This window comes from Neophocaena asiaeorientalis, unplaced genomic scaffold (genome assembly GCF_003031525.2).
Source record: "Neophocaena asiaeorientalis asiaeorientalis breed wild unplaced genomic scaffold, Neophocaena_asiaeorientalis_V1.1 scaffold134, whole genome shotgun sequence".
In the NCBI taxonomy this organism is placed as follows: Eukaryota; Metazoa; Chordata; class Mammalia; order Artiodactyla; family Phocoenidae; genus Neophocaena; species Neophocaena asiaeorientalis.
In genome coordinates this window covers 4,780,823-4,806,725 of record NW_020185339.1, presented here as the reverse complement: position 1 = coordinate 4,806,725, position 25,903 = coordinate 4,780,823, and the positions used below count along the sequence as shown (strand labels likewise).

The window sequence follows — 25,903 nt, the reverse complement described above, 5'->3', positions numbered from 1 at the left end:
ACACTTTCAAAGCACTTGAATCTACTACTTTTTTCCTCATCTCTACTACTACAACCACAGATGTCTACAGTCATCTCTTACTTAGATATTTCTATTATTAGAATTGTTCTCCTGACCTCTCTTTAATCTGTTTTATACAAAGCAGCAAGAGTTAAATTTTCAAAATGACAATCTAATAATTTTCATAGGCCAACCATTCCATTAACCTCCATATATTAAAAACCCTTGAATGGCTTCCCAATGTTCTCAGTATAAGGGAATCCTTAAAACAGCCTGTAAGGCACTGATGGTTTGGTCCCAGCCTACACATCTGTAGGTGCAAACTCACACCACCATCCCCTTCGCTCTACTAGCCATACTGAAAATTTAATTACTTCAATACATCATGTACCCTCCCACCACCAGGCTGGTTTGTGTGCTTGCCCTTCTCTCCATCTGGAACACTTTTTTCTCCCATTTTTGCCAGTTAACTACTAATCATCCTTCTGTTCTTGGCTGAAGTGTTACTTCCTTAGGAAATCTATCCTTAGGCCCTGTCACTTTCTTTTGTTACACAATTTTATAAAACCGCTTATTTCAGGATAATGGTTTCAATTTAAAGATTATCCATTGATTTGTATCATTATATGATAAGGTCTGTCTGGAAGATGCTCATAAGAGCAGGGACAGGATCTCCATCTCCACTGCCCATGAGCAGAACTTCACTAATTTAAGCACAATTCAGTGTTCAGTTCTTTACTGAACGAATGAATCTTATTCCTAACATAAACTGACCCCCTACCTTCCTTTTCTTGTTGATTTGGCTTGTAAGAAAGTGGGTGATTCAAATAGCTGCCAAATACCTGGGGACATGTACAAATACCACACACCTTTTTCCTCCACAACAAACTTCATTAGGTTTATTCAAAGCTTACAATATGAAGAATCATGATCTTCAGAATTCTAGATTATTTTGTTGCCAGGACTTATTTCTTAATTAGTTCCATCCTTAACCCTTAACAGCACTTGAACTATCTCACAAGTTTTTCGGTTACCTAGGAAATACTATACTGTCCTGGGAAAAGCTATATTCTTTGTTTGGCTGCTTCCTATTAACAAATAAAGAAAAGATTTCACACGCACGCACAACACCCTCCCCCCCCACCCCAAATCTACTCAGTGCCCCCTTTTAGCTCAACCACAGTATTACAGTACTGGCCTGAGAGACTTAAATGTGCAGGAAGTCCTGGGTACTTTCCCTTTTCCTTCAAATAAACAAATAGCTGGTTTTTTTGTTTTTTTTTTTTTACATTTAGGAGGTGGGTCAAAAAGGATCTTGCTGTGATTTATGTCATAGACTGTTCTGCCTATGTTTTCCTCTAAACAAATAGCTTTTTAAATTCTACTTACCATTAATTACCAAAAACTGAAAATTTGAGTAAGTTATTTCAATAAACTGATTTAATTATGAGTTTCCAGGAGTAATATCCAAACATAAAAATCTCAACAAAAAGATTATTTTAAATTAAATATAAATAAATAACCCAGTACCTTTTTAAAGTCAGTTGAATCATCCTTTTCTAGCCTGCTACTGTAAGGTTTTCTTTCTTCTGAGTAACTGTATGATCCAGAGCGACCCAGCAAGGAATCATACCGATCACTAGCTGATGTAGAACTGATTTCATATCTTCAAAAGATGAGTTTGAGTCAAAATCTTTATTATAGGCTTTCACAACTTACATTAACATGCATCCTAGTATATTAAACTAGATATTCCAAAATAGTAGGTAATATTCTCCTTCATCGGTTATCTAATTAACTTTCATGATATATAATAAATAAATGGGAAGTTATTTTTAACACTAATTTCCCTTAACTGAGAAGGGAAGTTCAAAATCTCTATATGTGAAAGTCAAAACTGGTTTTACATCATGATAAATTATTTCAACAATTTTAAACTGTACATTTCCCCCCCCACATTTTAACATCTCTAAAATCAGAACAAGGCTTACAATTGATGGGTATTATAGTTTAACTGGTAGCACTTTTCCTTTTTTTAAGTGGCATACAATTGTATTTTAAAATTAGTAACATTTTAGATGATGAACTAACTAGAGTCTATCCGAAGTGATAGATAGTACTATGCCATTTTATATAAGGGACTTGAGCGTCTGTGAATTTTGGTATCCGCTGTGGAAGCCAGGGCGGGGGGTGGGGGGAGTCCTGGAACCAATCCCTTAGGGATACCGAGGGACAACAGAACAGTTTGTCCTAAACAAGAAGAACATATCTCATTTGAAAATGAGGATCCTCTTATTATCTAGTTCTGAATTTGCGTTACTTTTTCTGATAAATGCTACTGCCTCTACACTTCAATTCAATAGAATCATCAGTATATAAAAATTTGTTCTTAGTTTTTACAAAGCTTTGGTTAACAATTATGGGCAAGAGGAACAAAAATTAGATTCAAGGGTATTGTGGAGGTTCTCTGAAAAGATGAACAATTTGAGCTAGATGACACTTTTAAAAAGTGTCTTCATTGGTTTTCTTTTATCTGAAGCAGGGATAAGAGAGAAGATTCTGAATACCTAGTGAAATAAATTTCTGGTGGGTTTCATCAGTCTCTGATGTGAATAATGAGATGGTCAGTGTTGAAGTAACTTAGGATGGTTAGGAAAACTAAGAAAAGTTATCACTGTTGCAAAGATCTGAGAAAAAGTCTTTCTTAGTGACTCACTATAACTATTGAACTAGAAGTAAAGCCATTGATAAAGAAAGCTATTAACACTTATCAGGTCATCTAAATATCTACAGATTTTTTTATTATTAAAATAATTCTACCAACTTAAAAAATTTATAAATATCTAGCAATATATTTTTAGAAAGGACAAAAATGAGAAAAAGGTCAGTAAAAGAAAAGAAGAAAAAAAAAGTAAAACATACCTAGAAATGGAATCCGTCTATAAAGAGAGAAAAACATAAGCATAACTAAATTTTTATGCTTTCATTAAAGTAACTTATTGATTAATCAAGAAAATTTAACATCAATACTATTTTCACACTATTAAACTAACACCTATTTATTATATACACTTTAATGTAGTTGTTCTTACAAAGAAATTCTAGAACAGTCACTGTATATTTCTACTTGTCTAATGTTATACGATTACATTTGCCAATTTATAGTCATATTTTGTGAATTTCTACAAAATGGCACCATACATTATTTTTTTAATTAGAAGGAAAAAAAAGAGAGACTAAGACATATCCATTACTTACAACCTGCTTAGCAGGAAAAAGCAACATTTATATTAAGAAATGCAAGTTTATTATGGGACATCTCAAAGCAATTATCTTTCCCATTTTTGTTTTTGAGGCCATCAGAGACAAACAAATGAATGCCTAAAGTATTTTATGTATGACAGTATATACATATTTTGCTTAAAATTTATTTTCTGGAAATCCAGCTATACGTTCCTTCAAAGTTTAGCAATTAGGAGACAGGAAATTATAATTAATTTTCTTAAGCAAGTGGTATGCTATACTGAAGTTCCAAAACTCTTCTTATCTAAATGGTGAAATGATTAATAGGATAAAATAGTCTTATTGAAGTCAAAGAATTTTGGGGGGATGGTCATCTTTATCTCTTTCTCTTTCTACTAAAACACGCAATCTATAATTTTCTATAAAATAACTGTTCAGAAATGGTTTGTTAAATTTCTGAATTTAGATATTTATACTTACCCTTGAATGCACTGTGAAATTACTGGGGTCCTTTGGGACTGTCTGAAGTCTCATTCAGACTAAAAATGTCTTCCTAAGTCTACTTAAGTTTCCTTTGCAAAACCAATTTCTTACCTGCTTCCTATTTTTTTGATGTAATGCTTTACTTTATTGATTTATTCTTTAGTTTTATAATAATGAACAATTTTGAAGTTAAATTTCAATTTTCATGATATCATTCAAATTCATAAGCTGCTATTTTGAAAGTTCTTATCACAAGAAAAAAAATTTGTACTTATGTGTGGTGATGATGTTAACTGGACTTATTGTGCTAATCATTTCAACAATACACAAATATTAAATAACAACTTTGTACATGTGCAACTAATATAATGTTATATGTCAATTATATCTCAATTTAAAAAAGAGCAGAAACAAACAAAAGATATTATTTATCCAAATTCAGGAAACTAGCCACACATGAAATAAAATGTATACATATCAAATGAAAACATCACATCTCACCTCACAGTCTGCACTCTGGTTCACTGATTTAAAATTTAAGAATAAATAAAAACTCCAAGTAGTCACAGAAATCACTCAAATTCTATTTCTTTGCCTTTAAAAAGCATGGTTTTTAAAGTATTGGTTATGTTTTATATTTTAAAAATTGTAGTAGAAAGCACATAAAACAAAACATACCATGTAAGCCACTTTTAAGAGTATAGTTCAGTAGCGCTGACGATATTCACACTGTTGTGCAACAGCTCTCTAGAATTTTTTCATCTTGCAAAACTGTGATTTTATACTCATTAAACAAATCCCCACATCCTCCTACCCTTAGCTCCCGGCAACCACATTCTACTTTCTGTTACCCATGAGTTTGAATACTCTAGGTACCTCATTTAAGTGGAATCATACAGTATGTGTTTCTTGTGACCTGCTTATTTCACTTAGCATAATGTCCTTGTGGTTCCATGTGTTTTAAAATTATTTTTCCAAAGTAAAAATGCCCTTTAAGTTTTTCTGATTACAGTACCATAAGCTCATATAAAATACCACAGTATAAAAAGTTCCTCTATAATTCCCTATCTCTCAAACACCCTAGATAACCACTGTTAATCTTTTCTGTATACATATCTTTGTGAACACATAAAATATCTATCCATGCAAATACATTCTGATATATTCCCAACTAATAGACAATGAGGATGCTTTCAATATTTTGCTTCAAGAGCCATGGTGCTGTTAACACTTTAGACTTGTTTTTCCAAACTTAAGTCATTTCATTGGGAATAAATTTCTCAAAGTGGAATTGCTAAGCTAAAAGGCACGAACTTTTTCTCAAGCCTTCAGATTTATACTGCTAAATTGATTTCCCAAGAAAACATATTATAATTCCAAAATCTTATATGAAAATGCCTATTTCAATACTAATCACGCCAAACCTAAGCATTATTAACCTTTGCCAATTTCACTTTTGTATTAATTGTTCGGTTATTAATGAGAGTAAATGTACTTTAAGCTTGTTGGCCATTTATATTTCTTCTTTTGTAACATTTATAAATTTCATGGATTCTGCCTCTATTTTACTGTCTTTTAAATAGTACAAATATCTTTTAAGTGTTACAACAGAGGGCTAAGCTTATTTACTTTTAAAAATTTTATTTATTTATTTATGGCTGCATTGGGTTTTCATTGCTGCACACAGGCTTCCTCTAGTTGAGGCAAGTGGGGGCTACTCTTCGCTGCGGTGCGCGGGCTTCTCACTGCGGTGGCTTCTCTTGTTGTGGAGCACGGGCTCTAGGCGCATGGGCTTCAGCAGTTGTGGCTCACGGGCTCTAGGGCACAGGCTCAGTAGCTGTGGCGCATGGGCTTAGTTGCTCCACGGCCTGTGGGATCTTCCTGGACCAGGGATCGAACCCGTATCCCCTGCATTGGCAGGCGGATTCATAACCACTGCACCATCAGGGAAGTCCAGCTTATTTACTTTTTTTTTTCTTTTTGTGGTACGCGGGCCTCTCACTGTTGTGGCCTCTCCCATTGCGGAGCACAGGCTACGGACGCGCAGGCTCAGCGGCCATGGCTCATGGGCCCAGCCGCTCCGCGGCATGTGGGATCTTCCTGGACCGGGGCACGAACCCATGTCCCCTGCATCAGCAGGTGGACTCTCAACCACTGCGCCACCAGGGAAGCCCCAGCTTATTTACTTTTAACTGAGCAAATGTGTCTCAATTTTAATAAGGGCGTCTTTTTTGCCATTTTCTAGCTTTACATGTTTAAATAATCAAATCTGCTAATCTTTTCTTTTTAGTTTCTCCCCTTGGTGTGTCTTACTTAAATTTTTGATTTATTACTAATGTTCTTTTCATGGTAAAAGTTTTATCATCCAATAGTTTTAATGAAAGCAAATTATAATAACCCAAGCAACAGAAGCCTCATTTTTGGAAAGAATGAACCATATTATGATAAAGTAATTCAAATTTCACCTTAATTTTAATTTATATCCTGAAGGTAGCTTCACAGGTAATTCAAAATATTTAACAACTTTTCAGCAACTTACAATTTAGTTTGAAGCGAAAAAGTATATGCCACAAAGCCATTTTTCAAATTGGTGAACTGGGATTCTATAAACTGAATACAAGTTTTGTTATCAAACACACTTCTGAGGTAATGATAAAATGCACCGAACAATTGTATTGCTCATACTTTTTCACAGAAAAAAAAAAGGGCTGATGCTACAAATTTTCATAAGAGAGCAAGACTTATTTAGTGGAAGCACTTTTCTAGTCTATTGTAAAGACACTATGGGTTAGTGTCTTAACCTCCACTCTTCATTTTCCTCATGGTACAGCAGTCATTAAGTTTAGATGAGATGGTATGTAGCCCACATTAGCAGCAAAACGGCTGCAATATATCAGTGGTAGGCCTTGTCTGACATAGAGGGTTGTGTAATATAACTGAATTATAAAAAATTCTCTTTGCTTAATCCAGTTTAAGCTGGGTTTTGCGTTACTTGTAAATGAAAAAAATGCTAGCACAAAGTAAGATCGAAACAATCCTCTATTTTTAAAATGAACAAAGACTATTTAAATTGTTTGGAACTAAGAAAAATTTTCTTCATAGAAACAATATTCTACTCAACCTTAATGTATCTCATGTATAATTTTAACAGTAAAACTTAAATACAACATATATCGATATGCTTCAAAATTTGTAAGCCAGAAAACTTTGTAAGCCAGAAAATCTTTCCCCTCCTATCCCAGCCTGCTGGGATAGGGGATCTGGGTGATGTGGCAGTGAGAAGGGTCAGCTGGAGATGGTTTACTAATTCCTTTGCTTTTGTTTACCTGTCCATTGTTTTTCCTTGAAAGATGGGAGTTCATAGTGTACCAAGGGGCAAGGAAGATGATGGACAAGTTTACAGAATATAATAAAGAAGAGGTATAGGTGAAATGGGGGAGTGCTGACAACTGATAGGCAAAGGGTTTAAAAATGACAAAACTTTTGCCCTGCAAATCATTTACCCTTGTTAGTAATTAATTTCTCAATCTGTCTGGCTATCTAAAGGTAAAATAAAAGTCACTTTTGGGTCAAAATAGGCCCTAAGAGTAATGTCCAGAGTCACCTAGCACAGAGAACCAACTTCTGGGCACTTCACATTATTGTAGATTCCTGCGATTGAAAGTAATTTTAACAGCTTTATGTAGGAACGCCAAGTCAAAATGAAGAAAATATGATTAGAATACGATTTCAGGCTAGACAGTGCTAAGTTTAAAAGATTAAGACTAACTTATGTTGTACAGATCTACCCTTATGTGAATACAGCTCTTCTAAGTATGTCAGCTTTGTGCACAGCCAAACAATAGGGAACAGAGGGGCAAAAAAACTAGTGGGAAGAAACTTTCATCATTTGCTAGCTATGCAACCCTGTCATTCAAACTTGCCTTAGTTTCTTCATCAATACTGAGGGGGCGAGGTGGGGGGGCTTTTCCTGAAGATTATTGAGGAAGATCAGCTGTGATAATGAATGTAAAATCCTTTAGACACTACATTTCTAAACAAATGTAAAGCAAGTTAAAATGACCTATTATCTTCTCCAGAATACAACTTTGCCATCTACAAAACTAAAATCTGGATCTGGTAAGGTATGCACTACTTCTGGATATTCTTTAGATACTTTTCTTTGGTCAAAGGTTATTACAGGTAGCCCCTGCTTTTCAAAAGTTCGTTTACGCCACTTTGCTTTTACGAAAAAAGGCAAAAAGTGCAAACAGTACTCAACATGTTTTACAGCGAGCCATTATAGAGGCAGTACACCCTCAGCAGCAAAAGAGGCACCGCCAAGCTCCTTCCCTGGGAACTACACTCAGTTTAAGCTGCCACAGCTTTGGACTGTGTCTTTGAGCACCGCGATTTATCTCAATTTATCTCTTGCATCCGGTAGCAAGATGTGTCGTAAGGTAATTCCCTCTTCACATTATGTGGCTTACTGAAGATTATGGAACACTCTACTTTTGGACAGCAGTGGAAAACTGTATTCTCTTCTTTGTTTTTTCTTTTCAACTTTGAAGGTTAATTTACATACAATAAACTACATCCACTTAGAGAACACAGTTTCATGAGTTTTGACAGGTGTGTATATCCAAAAAAATACCTCTACAATCAAGATCTAGAACATTCCCAATGTCTCTAAAATACTCTTTGTGCCCCTTTCCAGTCCCTCCACGCCTGATTCCAGAAAACCACTGATGGTCTACCCCCAGCAGGCAGGTACAGTGTGCAGTAACTGTCTGACATGAATAAATATAAACACAAGTAAAAAGTAACCCTTAAAAAATACGAATACTTCTAAATACAAAAAATAATGTTATTTACCTGAGTTTCTTTCTTATTGGATCCCTCTTCTGTATCGGATTGTTGTTCTTGCTCATTTTCATCACTCTAAAATAGATTTTAGAAAAGTAAAGATAAATTTCAAACGGTTAATATTTAAATACATTAGGGTTTTTGTAATTTAAAATGACCCTTGAGAAAAACCTAACAGGAAATGGATCAAAAGGAAAACTGTTTTTTAAGTGTGACTTTTTTGGCCTTATTTAGAGGAAGGCTATTTTGTCTGCATGTACAATATAAGTAGGTTAGTGTATACGGTGAAGAAAGACCATCTACCTAACATTCTGATTTAGGAAACACATACTGGGGATGAGGAAGCTGGAGGCTTAGCATGAAAAAGATGATACTCAATTTTATATTGTAATGTTACGGCGTGTACTTTAATAGTCAATATAGATACTATGTAGCTGCTCAACTATAATGAGGGAGCAAAAATAGGAAACTCATTAAGTAAGAAAAACTCTATTCTATAAGCTTGGCAAGATTTATACAACGGTCCTATTATATTTAGGTAGTTCAGCTATCTAGAAATTTTTTGGGAATTTACAGCACACCAAATGGAAAACTAAGGTCTCAGTAGGCTAAAAACCTAGACTCCCAGACAATAGGAATGTTCTACTAGAAGGTCTGAACATCTCAACAAACCATAAAGGATTGAAAGAAAAGGGAAATTTGCAATCAAACATATCTGGCTCAGGCTCACTATAAAAATACCACAGGCTTTAAAACTAAATCATCCTATTTCACACTGGTACAGCTATTTTCAGCTCTGTGACTTAGTGTAAATTTATTTAAAAAAATTTTGAGCCACAGTTATCTCCTCCACACGTGGGGATAAAAACCTTATAGAACTGCCCTAAGGATTATAGAGGATCTTTGTACAAACTATCATGTGGTACCTAGCAAAAATGATATGTGAAGTTACTAAGTGAACGGGAGAAATTAATGCTCCTAATGCCAGTATTACTTATTAATATAAATGTATTAATTCCGCAACATGAACTAATTGTCTTTATGCGTTACTGTTTCATGGAAGAACACAGGAACTGGAAATTTAAAAAGTGGGGAGGGGGACTTCCCTGGTGGCACAGTGGTTAAGAATCCGCCTGCCATACACGAGTTTGATCCCTGGTCCAGGAAGATCCCACATGCCATGGAGCAACTAAGCCCATGCGCCACAACTACTGAGCCTGCGCTCTAGAGCCTGTGAGCCACAACTACTGAGCCCACATGCCTAGAGCCCGTGCTCCACAACAAGAGAAGCCACCGCAATGAGAAGCCCGTGCACTGCAACAAAGAGTAGCCCTCACTTGCCGCAACTAGAGAAAGCCCGAGCGCAGCAACGAAGACCCACCGCAGCCAAAAATAAATAAATTTATTTAAAAAGAAAAAAAAAAAGAAACCTAATAATATAACAGAGTAAAAACACTACCTTATCTTTGACAGAGCCCTTGGTTCTTTTTGTATATTTTCTGACATAGGTTCAATCATGAGGCCATGAAAAGGGAAGGAGACTTGTGCTGATGGTTGATTAGAACACAATTCAATGCAAGCTCAAATTAAAAAGATGAGTATTGCCCATATGGATCTCAGGAAGAATTCTTATAATGCTGGTTAAGTGTATGACTCCAGAAAGTGGATTTTTGAAGGGAGAGCTGGTATAAATAAAATTGGGGAAAAATAAATACTATATAATAAAACTTTGCCTGTTAACCCCCTAATACATGTAAGTTATTAAAAAGATAATTTTTAAGTAGTAAGAGTTACTATGTTAAGGTGCTAAGACTGTGAGGTTTTATGTTACTCCTATTAAAATGTTACTGGGCAATCAGTGAGAATCAACCAGACATCATGTACTTCCTGACAGAGGACAAAACACCCTGCCAAGAAAATACTGAACCAAAATCTGATCATTTCTCTACCTCAAACTACCAATTCATAGGAAACATAAAAAGCTACATGACTGTGTTAAACTACAGTTCAGGGATATAACCCAGTTCATTAAAAAATAACTGTAAGAAAAAAAGAGATGGAGGACATAACTGATTACAAGAGACTTTAAAGAAATAACTAATCATAATGTATGGTCCTTATTTGGTTCCTACTCAAATTAGCAAAGTATAAAATTAGAACAGGGACTTCCCTGGTGGTCCAGTGGGTAAGACTGTGCTCCCAATGCAGGGGGCCCGGGTTTGATCCCTGCTCGGGGAACTAGATCCCGCACCCATGCCACAACTGAGAGTTCACATGCTGCAACTAAGAGTCCTCATGCTGCAACTAAAAGACCCCGCATGCTGCAACTAAGACCTGGCGATACCAAAATAAATAACTATTTAGGACTTCCCTGGTGATGCAGTGAGAATCTGCCTGCCAATGCAGGGGGACACAGGTTCAAGCCTTGGTCTGGGAAGATCCCACATGCCGTGGAGCAACTAAGCCCGTGCACCACAACTACTGACCCTGTGCTCTAGAGCCCCCAAGCCACAACTACTGAGCCCACACCCCGCAACTACTGAAGCCCGTGTGCCTAGAGCCTGTGCTCCATAACAAGAGAAGCCACTGCAATGAGAAGGCCGAGCACCGCAACAAAGAGTAGCCCCCGCTCACCACAGTTAGAGAAAGCCCACGCGCAGCAACCCAACGCAGCCAAAAATAAAACAGTCTATGGCAAAACTGAGAAATCTAACACTAAATGCCTACTGAGGAGGGTCTCGCAACAGAGCAAATAAGTTCTAGTCATATGCCCAGAAAGATTCAGGAATTGTAGATTTTAAAAAAAACAAAAATAAATAAAGAAATAAAATAACTATTTAAAAAATAAAATAAAATTACAACAAACCATTTATGGCAATATGAGTCAACAGGACATTAAAACTGACTGAATATTCAATATTAAGGATTTATTGTCAATTTATTTAAAAATAAACATGATCATGGTATTGTGATCACTTATTATATGATAACGTATTGTGGTTACTTTTATTATTTTTTAAAAATAAAATTCTAATATTTTTTAAAAAGGTGTCCTTATTTCTTAAAAATACAGACTGAGGGCTTCCCTGGTGGCTCAGTGGTTGGGAGTCCGCCTGCCGATGCAGGGGACACAGGTTCGTGCCCCGGTCCGGGAGGATCCCACATGCTGCGGAGTGGCTGTGCCCGTGAGCCATGGCCGCTGAGCCTGCGCGTCCAGAGCCTGTTGCTCCGCAGCAGGAGAGGCCACAGCAGTGAGAGGCCCATGTACCGCAAAAAAAAAAAAAAAAAATACAGACAAGTTTTTACATATAAAATGATATTACTAAGATTTTCTTCAGAATAATATGGGAGTTGAGAAAGTGGTGGGGATTTAGCTTAAACAATAAATACCTGGGGTGGGGCCATATACTTTTTTATGTTTGAACTTTTCTGTATTAAAAAAATTTTTTAATGAAAAAAAAAATCAACTGGCTAAAAAAACAATCCTCCCAAAACCAAATTATTTTTGCCTTCATGTAGGTATATGTTGTATTGAAACAGTATAAATTTCACTTTAACCACGTTACCCCACAGCTCTTCTTTCTCTTGCATATGAGTATCAATGTCAGGCATACAATCAGGGATCAAGAAAAAAAATTAAATTTATAGGATTGTTATAATTTGATAAGTAAAGCACTGCATCTATCCAGCATCACTTGAGATGGAAATAATTGTTATGTATATCATAATCATATTCATGAAAATAGGATTAAATATAAAGCATCTTTCTTTCAAGAACCGCTAAGATAAATGAGCAGTTTAGCCATTATACAATAATCAACATTTGTACACTGAGCTGCAGCCATTATTATTTTTATACCAATATTGGGACAGTATTCTTACTTTTAATACCAGAAATCTAAGTAGTTGTTTATTCTTATAAAGGAGAACTCTTCTGATTTAAATAAGTCAGCTCAAACACATAGTGATGATCTAAAGAATATATAATCTGAGGCATATAAGAAATCATTAGTGTACATTCTTGGAAAGATTAAGCATACTATCAAGTAGTTATATTTTAATAGGTTCTCACATCTTGTGTCCAGAATGAAACTCCTGTAGATCTTCTTTTCTCTCTTGGTCGCCGTCGTTCTCTGATTGATTTAGGTTGTGATTTATCTTCTCCCTCTTTTTCTTCTTCTCTCTTTTCTCCCTCTGTTAAGGATTAAAATTATTCATATGGCAGCCATGTATCTTGATAGTATTTTGCAGTGTGACTTAGAAAATAATTCTAAGTCAACCTCCTTTGTGAAGCCTTCTAAAATTCTCTAATCAGAAATAAATTTTGCCCCTCCCAGTGCTCCTATAACACGTGGCTTAAACATGTATGTGTATCTCTCATTAGATACGTTTTTGAGAATCAAGATAAGAACTGATTTAAATTACTTCATTTTTCTAGTGCCTAAAACAAAAATTTTGCTAAAAAGACACACTTACTATTTGCTGAACAGAAAATAATTGAATCCTATGAAGAGAATGGGGTCCCAGTTATTAACATCTGACAGGAAGATAGTTATTATACCTAACATTAACGCTTCAAGATGAGTTATTATAACCAAACAGTGCATAATGATGGAATAGCTAGTGGGCATCATACAAATTTATCAGTTTCCGCTTCTACCATTCCCAGTCCTCCTTCAGCAGTAGAATGAATACAGTAGTCATTGAATTTTCTATTAGTATCTAAGAGCAAACCTTTTTTTGTGTTGCTGGGAAAAAAATTATCTTTTATTAAAAACAAATCAATGTAAACAAATGTTAGTCTTCAAATTTGTTCCCTTCCTGGGATAGTTAAAATAGCTTCAGAGTCACATACTAGAAGAATATTAGGCCCTCTGAATATGCTGTAAAAAGCAGACAGGGCTTCCCTGGTGGCGCAGTGGTTGGGAGTCTGCCTGCCAATGCTGGGGACATGGGTTCAATCCCTGGTCCAGGAGGATCCCACATGCCGTGGAGCGGCTAAGCCTGTGTGCCACAACTACTGAGCCTGCGCTCTAGAGCCCGCGAGCCACAACTACTGAAACCTGCGCGCCTAGGGCCCATGCTCCAACAACAGGAGAAGCCACCGCAATGAGAGGCCCGCACACCGCAACAAGGAGTGGCCCCTGCTCACTGCAACTGGAGAGAGCCCTCGCGCAGCAATGAAGACCCAATGCAGCCCCCAAAAAAAAGCAGATTGTAAAAAAAAAAAAAAAAAGACATATGGAACAAAGTAACGTTAAAAATGATTTTTAAAAGGCTCCTTGTGTCATTGTCTCCTTGCTGTGAAGAAAAAGAAGCAAAAGAAACCCCAAAATTATAGTATTAAGAGGGGTTTTAAAGTTGCTTTTAGAATTAGTTTACAGCAAAGGTCGCAAACTCCAACATAGAGAGTGGCCATCCAGGTTACATAAAGAGGTAAAATGGGCCAGGAGGGCACTACTCCAAAGGGGTGGGGGTGGGGCTGCTACTACTTGGCTCTAATCAATTGTTGACCTGTGAGAATTCAGAGCCAGCGTTGCCATATCTTCCAACTTTTCAACAGAAGACAGAAATATGAATTTTTATGCAGACACCCCTAATTTTAAATGTTTGCTCAAAATTTTTACAAACATTAGATGGGTTTCACACTTAATGGTTTAAAGAACTGAAATATCTCAATGACCAACAAAAGAAAAGCCAGCTGGAAGTTGAAAAAAAATTAATTTTCTGAAGTTTATTCCTACATGATTACTGATATTATCATGACTAATACTATGAAATTTTGCTTTTTTTAAAAAAAATTTTAATTAATTTTATTTTTGGCTGCGTTGGGGCTTTGTTGCTGTGCGTGGGCTTTTCTCTAGTTGCGGCGAGCAGGGGCTACTCTTCGTTGCAGTGTGCAGGTTTCTCATTGTGGTGGCTTCTCTTGTTGCAGAGCACAGGCTCTAAGTGCATGGGCTTCAGTAATTGTGGATCACGGGCTCTAGAGCGCAGGCTCAGTAGTTGTGGCGCATGGGCTTTGTTGCTTGCTGGCATGTGGGATCTTCCCAGACCAGAGCCCGAACCCGTGTTCCCTGCATTGGCAGGCGGATTCTTAACCACTGAGCCACCATGGAAGCCCGAGATTTTGCTTTTAAAATATTAAATACCTACAATTAGGAATAATTTATTTAGTAGCCATCTCTTATTTAAAGGAGGAGTTAATTAGTGTTTACATAGGAAGCTTATATGAAATAATAGGAAATGTTAATAGCATCAATATGCCAATATACAGCTGAAAAAGAAATCTATTTCTCAAGAAATAAGCATAAAAATAAGTTTTTTTGGCAAAGACATTACATATGTTAAATGATTTTTGTTTAAAACAATTTCACAGAAAACAGTTAAAAGATATCTACATAATATGCAAGAAATGACTTGAAACATTAATAGAAATAATCAATAAACTGCTCCTAGAAATAATCACCCCACCAGTTTTTCTATACTAACTTTTCTATGTTGATGGACATAAAGATTTTTGAAGGCAATAAAGATATACATATCAATGCCAGACCACATTATTTTCTGTTTTTATTTTCTACTTTTCTCATTCTCAACCATCATGTTGTTTCTGGTTAGGTAGAATGAGTCCCAGTTTAGGATGTTGTTACTCTTCTGTTAAACTACTAGGAAAAACCAAGTCAAAGAATTCATCTGAAGGAAACAAAGTGTTTTCCAAATCTGGTCTTCTTACCTCTTTCATTTTCCTTTGTTAATCCTCTGGAGTAAGCAGAAGTTATACCTACAAGACTATTTGGCCTGTTTAGTTGACTTGAAGCATAGAGTGAACTGCTCATGGTAGAAAGTGAAGAGGATGGAGTGGTTGAACTTGAAGTTGATACTGGTCTGTAGCGTTGATAAGTCTGTGAAATATTAAAATTAACAACCATTTGAAATATAAACATAGATAAAAACATATAAGACACTTAAATTCATTTCAAAGGAAAAGTAACGTTCTAATCATGTCAAAATAATTTAGATTTCCAGTTAAAATCCTTATGAATATTTGGTATATGGTTTGTTAGTAAATAAATCTCTTGCATTTTGAGAATCACAAGAACTATCCATGCTACCTGACCTAGTGCTGTTGTTGGTATACTATTACCTCATCATATGTTCTGGAGTACTTTTGTTTATATTCATCTTCTCTAGATGTTTCTGACTCCTTCTTTTCTTCTTGCTTCTCTTTATCCTGTTTTTCTTTTTCCTCTTTTTCTTTTTCTTCATTTTCTTGTTCTCTGGTTCGGGTAGAACGACTCCTTCCTATCGTTTTCTCAGCTTCCTGAAGATCAGTCAATGTCACCCCCTGCACACAAAAAAAGATAAATTTAATTATGAGAGGCATTAAGGCTCATTTCAAAGGAATATTTTATAAGTAGATATATTAAATACGAATGTATTAAAAGTCAAATATGCATGTTTGGAATTGGTTTGCAAATTGAAACAGAATTTCTAGTCACATTCATTCTATGAAGAATCATCATGAGCAAGCACAATAATAGGTACTGGGAAAGAAATAAAATGTGTGCAAGAAATTGTCTCTGTATTCAAGAAATTAACAGAATAGCACAGGAACTGACCATATGAATATAAATATTCCCAAGAAGTTCAGAGAAAGAAGGAAAAGCCAATATATGCATTATTTATATATTAAATTTATATATATTTATGTTTCTATATATGTATATGCACACAGAGAAGATTTCAGTAAAGAAGTAATTTTTGAAGGTTAAGTCTTGAAAAGAATAGGTTGGATTTCAAGAAGCTAAGGCACGAAGATAGAAAAAATATGTTAAGTAATGGCAAGGATTAAACACTTGAATCTAGGGACTTCTCTGGTGGTCCAGTGGTAAAGAATCCGTCGTCCAATGCTGGGCATGTGGGTCTGATCCCTGGTCGGGGAAATAAGATCCCACATACCGCGGGGCAACTAAGCCCGTGTGCCACAACTACCGAGCTCGCGTGCCTCAACAAGAGAGCCCACGTGCTGCAAACTATTGAGCCCATGCACTCTGGAGCCTGTGCGCCACAACTACAGAGCCCATATGCCCTGGAGCTCACGCGCCATAACTAGAGAGAGAAAACCCGCACACCACAACTAGAGAGAAGCCCACACGCTGCAACGAAGAGCCCATGTGCCTCACCGAAAAGATCCCACATGCCTCAATGAAGATCCTGCGTGTTGCAACTAAGACCCGAGGTAGCCGAAAAAATAAATAAAATAAATAAACAGTTGAATCTGGACTTTGGAGCCCCTCAACTGTAGGAAAGGGAAGACACGAGAGATATAGGAGAGAGAATGGCAAGTGGGTAAGAAGATGATAACTAGCTTGAGTGACATTTTTCTCATACTTGTATATCAGCTTTTTGATATACCTAATATAAAAGACCTATTTCCCATACCTTCCAAATACGCATAGAATTCTTTAATAATTATGCGACATCATATATGATTAATTTTAACACTGATCAAATATCCTGAGCCAGACACTATATTAGGAATAGAAAAATAAATACTTAAAGAGATATAAAGGCATATGCTACTTAGATGAAATGTAACATTAACAGTATAGCCACATAAAAAGGCTACGGTAGGATTACTAAGGCAACTTTTATCTTTTAAGATTTACTCATATTATATAGTGACATCAGTATTTTCACAGAAATGTGAAAAAGGGAAAGATAATTTATTTTGAACTTTTATATATTTTACACATTAAATATACCTGTGTTGATCTTCTAGACTGTCTTGCTTGTCTAGATCTTGCTTTTCTTTGGGATTCAGACTCTTCATCTCTAACAGGAGTGAGGTATGATCTACAGTAATAAATAAAAATTGTCACTTGGAGATGCAATACTTGTGAATATAATTATACATGAATGTGTGTAAGTGAAACATTTAAGTTTAGCATTTTAATGGATTTTAAGAAAGAGTCCTCAGAAAATGGTTAAACCCACTCTGAAATTCAACAATGCAATTTGATAGTTTTTTAGATTGGAACTACTCATATTAACATATTTTTAAAGTTCTTCCTAACCACAGTTTTGGTTTTTTTTTAAACCATGTAACATCATTCCTCTTAGCTCCTTTCTTGATTTTCTACAACACCATCCTAGATGATATGTGAAGTTACAAGGCTAAACTATAGACTGTCAATGTCTTCTTATGGTAAAGGACTGAATGTAATATTTAGGATATGGGATGACTAGTGAGGAAGCAGCACTCCCTGCATTCTTGTCATTGTGCATTTACTAATAATGTTTTTGGCAGACATCGCACTCTTGTTCATACTTTAAGTTCTCTAAAAATTCAAGTGTTTTTATATACGAACTGCTTTAAAATCAGCATCTTATTCTTGGGTCACTGATTTTCTGATACAGAGAAGAGGATTTGGCATTTATGTTCACTAGATTTTATACTATAACTCTAAGCCTATGTTCCATCCTGTCACACGGTATGCACAACTTCAAAAGCATGCAATCTATGTCAAGAGGTAAATAATGAATTAAAGGGTTGAACAAGCAAAGACAAGACAGAGCCCTGCAACATAAGAAAACTTCCCTCTAATGAACAATATTATTCGGGAAGTTCAATAGTTAACAGTTTATCTAGTTATACTACTACCATCTAGCTCACATTTCTCAGAGAACATTCTGAACTTGAGTATCTCTATTTTCTGTTGTTCATTAAGTTTATCAATAACCTATCATCATACCCCTATCCCCAAATGCTATTTTTTAAAAACTCTCATGTTAACTTTAGTGTTCTTCTCAATTTGTAATTCATTCTGCTCTTTAACCTCCCTGACGCTATTCACATATTCATAACAAACTTTAGAATTTATTCTTTGTTTTATGCCTTATGTTTTATTTCTTCTGTGTCCTTTAAAGCTCTAAGTTCAGAGAGTATAACACATCTTCAAACACCTTACAGTTATTCACAGTTCCTTCAGAATTCTTTTTAGAGAACTCTCATTCTTTTTGATACATAGGAATGTGTCTTTCCCTCCAAAGTCTTGAATTTTTTGGAATCTGTCTCTCTAAAACTAGAATACAAGATTCATTATTCCTAGGATTTGTCTCCTTGGATAACTAACCCTAAGATGACATAGTCATTTCTCACCCAAGATCCTGGTTGCCTCAATTTCATCAATTAACTACTACTTATTGGTTAAAGTTAGTTCTAGAGGACTGGTTCTTCTTGCTTCTACTCTAATCACAGATAAACTGTAAAGCAAGGTAAGTCAAGAAATTCTCAAGAGGGTGTTTTTACTTGAATGAGACATCCAGCAAACTTAGATGAAAATCCCATCACTTCTATATTCTGACTTGTTTTTATCACCTGCTTTGAGAAAATATCACTTGTGTTCTCTATTCGGTTGAATAACTTATGGCACTATATCATAAGGATAATATGTTTTTTTTCTCTTTATCCGTATGTTTTCTATCACTTTTTACCTCTAGGTTTCTAGAATATCCTGAATGATTATGTCTTTTTGCTATCATAATAGCACTACATTTATCTCACCAATAGGCACAGCTCATCAAATTGAAGCATTTCGAAATTGAAGCATTTCATTGAAGAGCTCTATTCTACCAAATTTTGATTCTATTAAAAACTAGTACTGACTTAAGTTCATAAAATAAAATTTTAATTTTTTTAATTAAAAAAAATTTGTCTCCCTAAAAGTGAAAGGCAAGGGAGAAGTCACTAAATAAAACATTTTGCTTATCACCATTTCCGTAGTTTAACTTTCTAGTTGAAATTCTGTATGGCTTCATCTGTACCAACACACAAACCCAGAGATGAATACAACTGGTAGGATACCTGCCCTCTCTCCATTCTATGATGCTCAAAAGCTTGATATTCCTTTTTCTCCCATTGTTTTATTATTTCTATTGTCTATATATCAATTTTCTTGAGTTTTAAGGTTTTTATTCAGCTGTAACAGATACTTTCTCATTTTTATTACAACTCCAGTGATTTTTCTGGGACAAGAAAGAGGATAACCAATAAATTTGTTATTAGAGTTTAAGAAACATTAACTCTGGAATACGATTTTTGTATTGTTTGTTGTAGAAGTTGATTATATAAATGTGGAAAATACTATACATTCTAACCTTCTCCAGGAAAATAACAACATATTAAAGGGTCTGAAAAGGACTAAGGGAAGAAACCTGTTTAACTGTGCTTAACTCAGCATTTTCCAAGACCATTTAAGCAGGAAAAAGTTTTTTTTTTCTTTTGTGGTACATTTTTAAACGTGTAAAAGTTCTCTGTGAAATATTAGCCTGTAAAATGGCTATTTTTTTCATCCATTCATTTAACACTTATTTATGCATCTACTGGTCCTATGCAATTTACTGCCTTTTGGACTTCCACCAGATGAGGAAAAAAAAATAACAGAAAGAGAAGAAACCTAAATGTGATAGCAAATCTAGTTTAACAAAAGTTTATAGCAGCCTAGACAGCTGCATGTATCACTTCAGCATTTCATGAGCTGCTCTGAAAGTACAAATGGACATGAAAGACTGAATTCTTATTTCCACTATGTACAAAGTTTTCATATATAGTTTAAAACAACTGCATTGTCACTATGCCCCTTTACCCCATGGCAAATAGCACTATCAACCATCACACTCTCTCCCAAGAAGCCTAGATTGTTTTTCAATACTTTCAAGCTGCCATGAAAGTTAATAAATCTATTTATCATATCTGGTTTAACATATGCAGGTTAGGGGCATAAAAATTACTAGCTGAAAGACTTGTAAAATCTGTTCATTTAAAATTTCCATACAAACATTTGCTCCAAATTAGCATAAAAACCTAACCTATCGATTTGTAATATAGGAAATATATTTGATAGTCCCCATCTGAAATTCAGTTCCTTTCTCCTCCTTGAGGTGTCTATACAGAGCAGATCTCTAAGAACAGGATGTAGAGAAAACAAATAATTCATATTTTTAATATGTGTTTAATTCCAAAGAGGTGATCATCAAAAAGATGGCAGAACATACCAAATTGCATTACTATATCATACTGTCACACTGATCTCTTTCGTGTAACTGTATAGGGTATATAATTTTACTTACTAGTCTTAGATTGCCCACTATTTTCTGAACAATCCAAAGGTTATTCTTAAATTAAGGTTTTTTCCCTCAGTAAGAGCAATTATTCTATATATTATTTCCCTGACATTTATTGGTTGAAATATTTATATTTATTTATAATATTTATTTTTTGGTTAGTCAACCAAAGTACATCTCTAAAAAACTGAATACCAGCCCTTGCTTCTCATTCAGCATTTTTCCTTCCAGAGGGAAAAAATAAAGTAGTCAAATGGGAGCTGGCTGAGCCAAGGGAAAATGGTAGAAAAGAGCAGTTGTACCGAACCATGTGAACTCATACTACAAATAAGAAGTTATTAGTAAGGTACTGTTTTGCAGTTTGAAAAGACTATAGAGAATTAGAAATGCCTAAATAATGAAAGAATTTGCCATCTTGCTCCACCTACCTACCTATCTATCTATCTATCTATCTATCTAGATATTCTGCCACCCCGCGAGGCTTGCTGGATCTGTTCCCTGATCAGGGATTGAAGCCAGGCCATGGCAGTGAGAGCCCGGAATCTTAACCTCTAGGCCACCAGGGAACCTCACCATGCTCCATCTATTTAAAGCTAGCTTCTCCTCCCTGCTCCCCAATGCCTCCTCCCTCCAATTAATCAATTGGAAATCTTTATAAAAACAGAAAATTTTCATCCAAACCTGATCAATAAAAACAGGAAAATTCAACAATAATGTGGAATTTAATAGTGTACACAGTAACTTTACATAATATCTAAAAGTACATATGTAAGGGTACCTAAAAATGGCATAAATGTATTAGTATCTTTTTCAGCCACAGTATATTCTTAAATCACCATACATACATTTGGGGGCAAATTTTCAACTATATACATTTTGAAACCATTAATGAAATTTAATTAAAAAGACAAACAGGGGAATTCCCTGGCAGTCTAGTGGTTAGGATCTGTGCCTTCACTGCTGAAGGCCCTGGTTCAATCCCTGGTTGGGGAACTAAGATCCCACAAGCCAAGCAGCGTGGCCAACCAAAAAAAAAAAAAAAAAAAAAAGACAGACGAGGCCAAAATTGCAAACAATTATTTGACATGAAACAAAACACAAACATTAATATTATTGCACACATCACTGAAGCAAGTGAGACAAAATTTCTGTAATGTAGACCCGGAAAAATGTCAATAGACATATTTTATTTCTTATGATATGAGAACCTTCTCTGTCCTAACAATATCACCAAATATTTAATTCTCAATCTTAAAGTCTTCCAGGATTTATTCTAAAAGATGAAACTCAATACTTTCCAACAATATAAAAAATAAAGAAATCTGAGGTTAATCATAATTTGCTTGTTCTGAAACAACTGATGATTTTGGGGAGACATTCACTGGCTTTGTCATTGGAAAACCTTTTTTCAAGTATGGAATGCTAGATAGAAAGGATTCTAGAAGTTAAAAACTATATAAATTAAATACCTCATTTTACAGAAGAATAAATTCTAACCCACAGAGAACTCTTACCTTAGGATTAAGGCACAGCAAGGAGTAAAAAACCAAGACCTCCTGAACCTTTTCCCCTTCAGCTCCCCACCTCCCAAAAAACCAAAGCCCTCAAATTCATTTTCACTACAAGAGAATGATGAGTGCCTATGAAACTCTAATTTCTGTAGGCTATGTGGTCTCATTGAAAACACCTCAAAAACCTAAAACTGACTAAATTTAAGAGAAAAACAAGAATAATTAAAATATGATATGACCTATACTGGTATTCAAAAATCACAAAATGCTAACTGCTTGTAGTGCTGTTAGAGAAGTATCATTAAATTTCACCATAAAAATAGAAATGAAGCATAAATATATTGACAGAAACTAAAGATGTAATGATAGGAAAGAAAACATTTTTTTAATTAAAAAAGTTTTCAAAACATTTAACATTTTGTTACTTTTCATATATTCACCACGAATATTACAATAAGGATGCTACTACTTACAACAGGCCACGCACTTTGCTAGGCATCAGAGACAAAAGATGTATAAGACTGTATATGAATACTATGTGCTAGAAATAAAACCAAATTAATCTGGTTGGTATTTTAGTTAAGGAAAATATCAGCTATGTAGCTAATTTTTCAAGAATAAAATATTTAAAGAGGTTACGTTTAGTTTCCTAAGATGTTCTTTCTCAAGAGGGAAAACCAAATTCAAAGCTAGGGACTATGCATGATATAGCAGACAGAACCCTGGACTGATTCTCCTGTAATATTGGGCCTAGCCTTAGCTCTCATACTTACTAACCACATAAAAGTGGAAAAGTCACTTAATATCTCTGGAACTCAGTTTCCTTCTGTAAAGGATATCATAAAAGATAATAGGTAAATTCCTTTCCACATCTATGATTCCATACCAATTGGCTGCAACAGGAAGAAGTGAGCAATGCTCATAAAAATGTTTTAAGCACATAAAACAAATTCACAGACCCTTTAAAAAATTTAATTAACAAGTGCCTTCTATGTACCAGAATTAAAACTAAGTGAATGTAGTTAACATACTTAAAATTATTTGGCTTACACATATGCATAAGAAGCCATTCTTCACCAAAAGAATTTTAAAATGAAATTCTCAAAAATAACAACAAAAATCGCTAAACATGCATCAAACTTCTTAATAATGAGGTGGAAGGGGGAAACAATAAGAATAAAAAACCTGTTTTTGTCATGTTACATCTAGTTTTCCATGAGTATGAGTTGTTTAATATGTGTTTAGAGTATGCGCTTAGATCTTCATCACAAAAATGTTTTGAATTAAATAAACCATTAAAACTAAGATGGCTAAGTATGAAGACAACTATCTGGCTCAGTGCCTTTAAACAAGAACATTAATTCTGTCAGAGGTGGGTTACCAAGCCTAAAGGCGAATAATTGCTAATTGTATCAATTTACATAGTTCTGAGCTGATCTAGGTTATCTCATGTATTAACCTACTGAAGAGATAGTCACCAACTTCCCAAGATTAAAAAAACAAGCAAAACAAACAACTTTCATCATTGGGCAAGATATATCAGTAGTCCTATTAGGACCTTTACACACCTGCGTCTCTCCCTGACCTCTGAAGTGGAGGAGACAGTGCCAGCAGTAGTTGTAGTCAGGGTTGTGGTAGAGGCTGCAGCATTTACAACAGTTGGAGCAACAGGAATGGTCACTGCCGTAGGAACACTGTCCTTTTCTTTTTCAGTACTATCCTCAGCCCACAAACGATTTGAGGTACTATAGCATCATAAGCAGCAACACAAAAAAGAGAAAAGGAAAACAGCTAAACAAGGAAAGCACTTTCTAGCAGCTGAAAACATGTGACTACAGGGATGGATTTTTTTAAAACATAAGGTGAGACATCTTTCATCTATGAACCAAAAAGTTCACCCAGAGCTGTCAAAGAGAAATTTACACTTTAAGCAGCTTAATGCAAGGAAAGTTCATAAGTTAGGAACTTAATATTTTTTCCCCAGACATGCATAATTGCCTCTTTTTGGAACCAATTTTTGTTTGTAAATCATTTTAACAAGGTCAATGAAAAAATCCAGAGCCCCACAATCTTCTAAACAAAAATGCATGCACATACATAAGCACACAGTAGGCCTGAACACAAAATGTATCTGTGACTCACCTGCTTTGTGTGCCTGCTGAGGAAGAACCCGTTGTAATCTTTGTAGTAGTGCTTGTGCTGGAAAGCAGGCTTTTCTGAAGCCCAGCTGCAGAGGTAACTGTTGGTGTTGATGTGGTGCTTGGAACACTAGAACTAATCAAATCATCTTGTCTTCTACCAAAGGAGCAACTAAAGGAAAGAGTCATATCTATATAGAATGTGTTTGTATGTGTATTCTATAGTCAATGCCTATACATTATACAGATTCACAAGGCTAGGAAAAAATCTAAAAGACTGTGTTCCTAAATACGCCACCGGCTCCAGCACCAAGAGTTGCATCTACAACTTGCTAGAGTCTAGATGACTTCCCTAATTTGGTAGTGTATCATTTTACTGCATCCCCCACCCACCAACAAGATTCAAAGATGATCTGATAGTTTACATTTCTGGAACTGTTCCAGGTCATATGGTCACGCCAGGTTGGGTCTGGAAAAACACTTTGGTTTGGTTTTACTTGGGGAAAGTTAAGACTTAAGCATTTTCTAAGAAATTGTTTTGGCAATGGGTCACATCCCTAGGGGTGACCCATGCCTATATTATATTTGTTGATCTTTTAGTCTTTTTTTGGTTGCTTTTAGCAGAGAAAATAACACATAGATTTTCCACCCCCTCTCCAATATGATATTACCAACATTCCAATTCAAGGCATTTCCATTGCTCTGAGTTCTAACACAGGTAGAAACTTTCCAGGTCACCACATGAGATCAATTAATTAATCTATTTCAACTGCTCTAGTCAATTATATAATTGACTTATATATAATTACATACAGAGTTCCTTTTTTAATATGCTATAATCTAAAAGATACTTCTTAGCATATCAAATTTAATTTAAAAATATATAATATAATAGGAAGGCATAAGTAGGAGCAAATTTTCACCCATCTTTAAATATATATTCTGTGTCTTTAAATGAAGTTTTATTTAAACAACAAAAGATATATTTAATAAAGGCACATTTTTAATGTTATATTAAATTGAGAGCTCCAAACTGGCTCATATTTTGATAAAAGAATACACAAAAGTTACTTAAGAATTATATTATTACCTTTTATGATAAGCTGATCCTTCATTAATTGAGCTATTCTTTCTGAGATCATCTTCCCATTTTCTTCTTGTATATGAACTACTTGTTCGCAAACTTGAAGAATCTCTGTGAAAAAAATATCTTTCAGATTCTGGTAGATAATTTTAAAATAGGGTTAAAGAAGCTGTATTTTAATAAACATCTGTAGAAGCAGAAACTAGTAAAATCCCTTAGAAAAACAGTCTGGAATACTTATTAAGAAATGAAAGTAATTCACTAAGATTCCAGTTCTAAGATTCTATCCCAAAGGTATAATCCTAACTATAGGGGGGGAAATTTAAATGTTTGCAGAAGTTTTATTTATGATGACAAAAACATTAGATAATTTAAATGTCCATAGTTTGGGGAGGGGAAATGGCTACTTTAACCTCAGCAAATCTACTCTATGGAACACTATGTACTAATGAAGAACAATGCTTATTGAAAAT

The 25,903-nt window shown here is 35.1% G+C and overlaps 1 protein-coding gene across 5 annotated transcripts in view; it reads right to left on the bottom strand.

Annotated features, from left to right (window-relative positions):
* Positions 1–25,903, bottom strand: part of PPP1R12A (protein phosphatase 1 regulatory subunit 12A) — a 148,959-nt gene that overhangs the window by 13,891 nt on the left and 109,165 nt on the right. Inside the window, exons 12-21 of one of the 5 annotated variants that reach the window (XM_024737127.1) lie at positions 25,437–25,541; positions 24,351–24,518; positions 23,777–23,953; positions 17,337–17,427; positions 15,716–15,916; positions 15,305–15,473; positions 12,644–12,765; positions 8,581–8,646; positions 2,923–2,939; positions 1,531–1,666 (exon numbers count right to left, since the gene is read on the bottom strand). In XM_024737127.1, coding sequence (XP_024592895.1) covers positions 1,531–1,666; positions 2,923–2,939; positions 8,581–8,646; positions 12,644–12,765; positions 15,305–15,473; positions 15,716–15,916; positions 17,337–17,427; positions 23,777–23,953; positions 24,351–24,518; positions 25,437–25,541 — 1,252 coding nt within the window. The remainder of the gene's footprint in view (positions 1–1,530; positions 1,667–2,922; positions 2,940–8,580; positions 8,647–12,643; positions 12,766–15,304; positions 15,474–15,715; positions 15,917–17,336; positions 17,428–23,776; positions 23,954–24,350; positions 24,519–25,436; positions 25,542–25,903) is intronic. The other 4 variants (XM_024737128.1, XM_024737130.1, XM_024737129.1 and 1 more) reach the window with 4 other exon arrangements.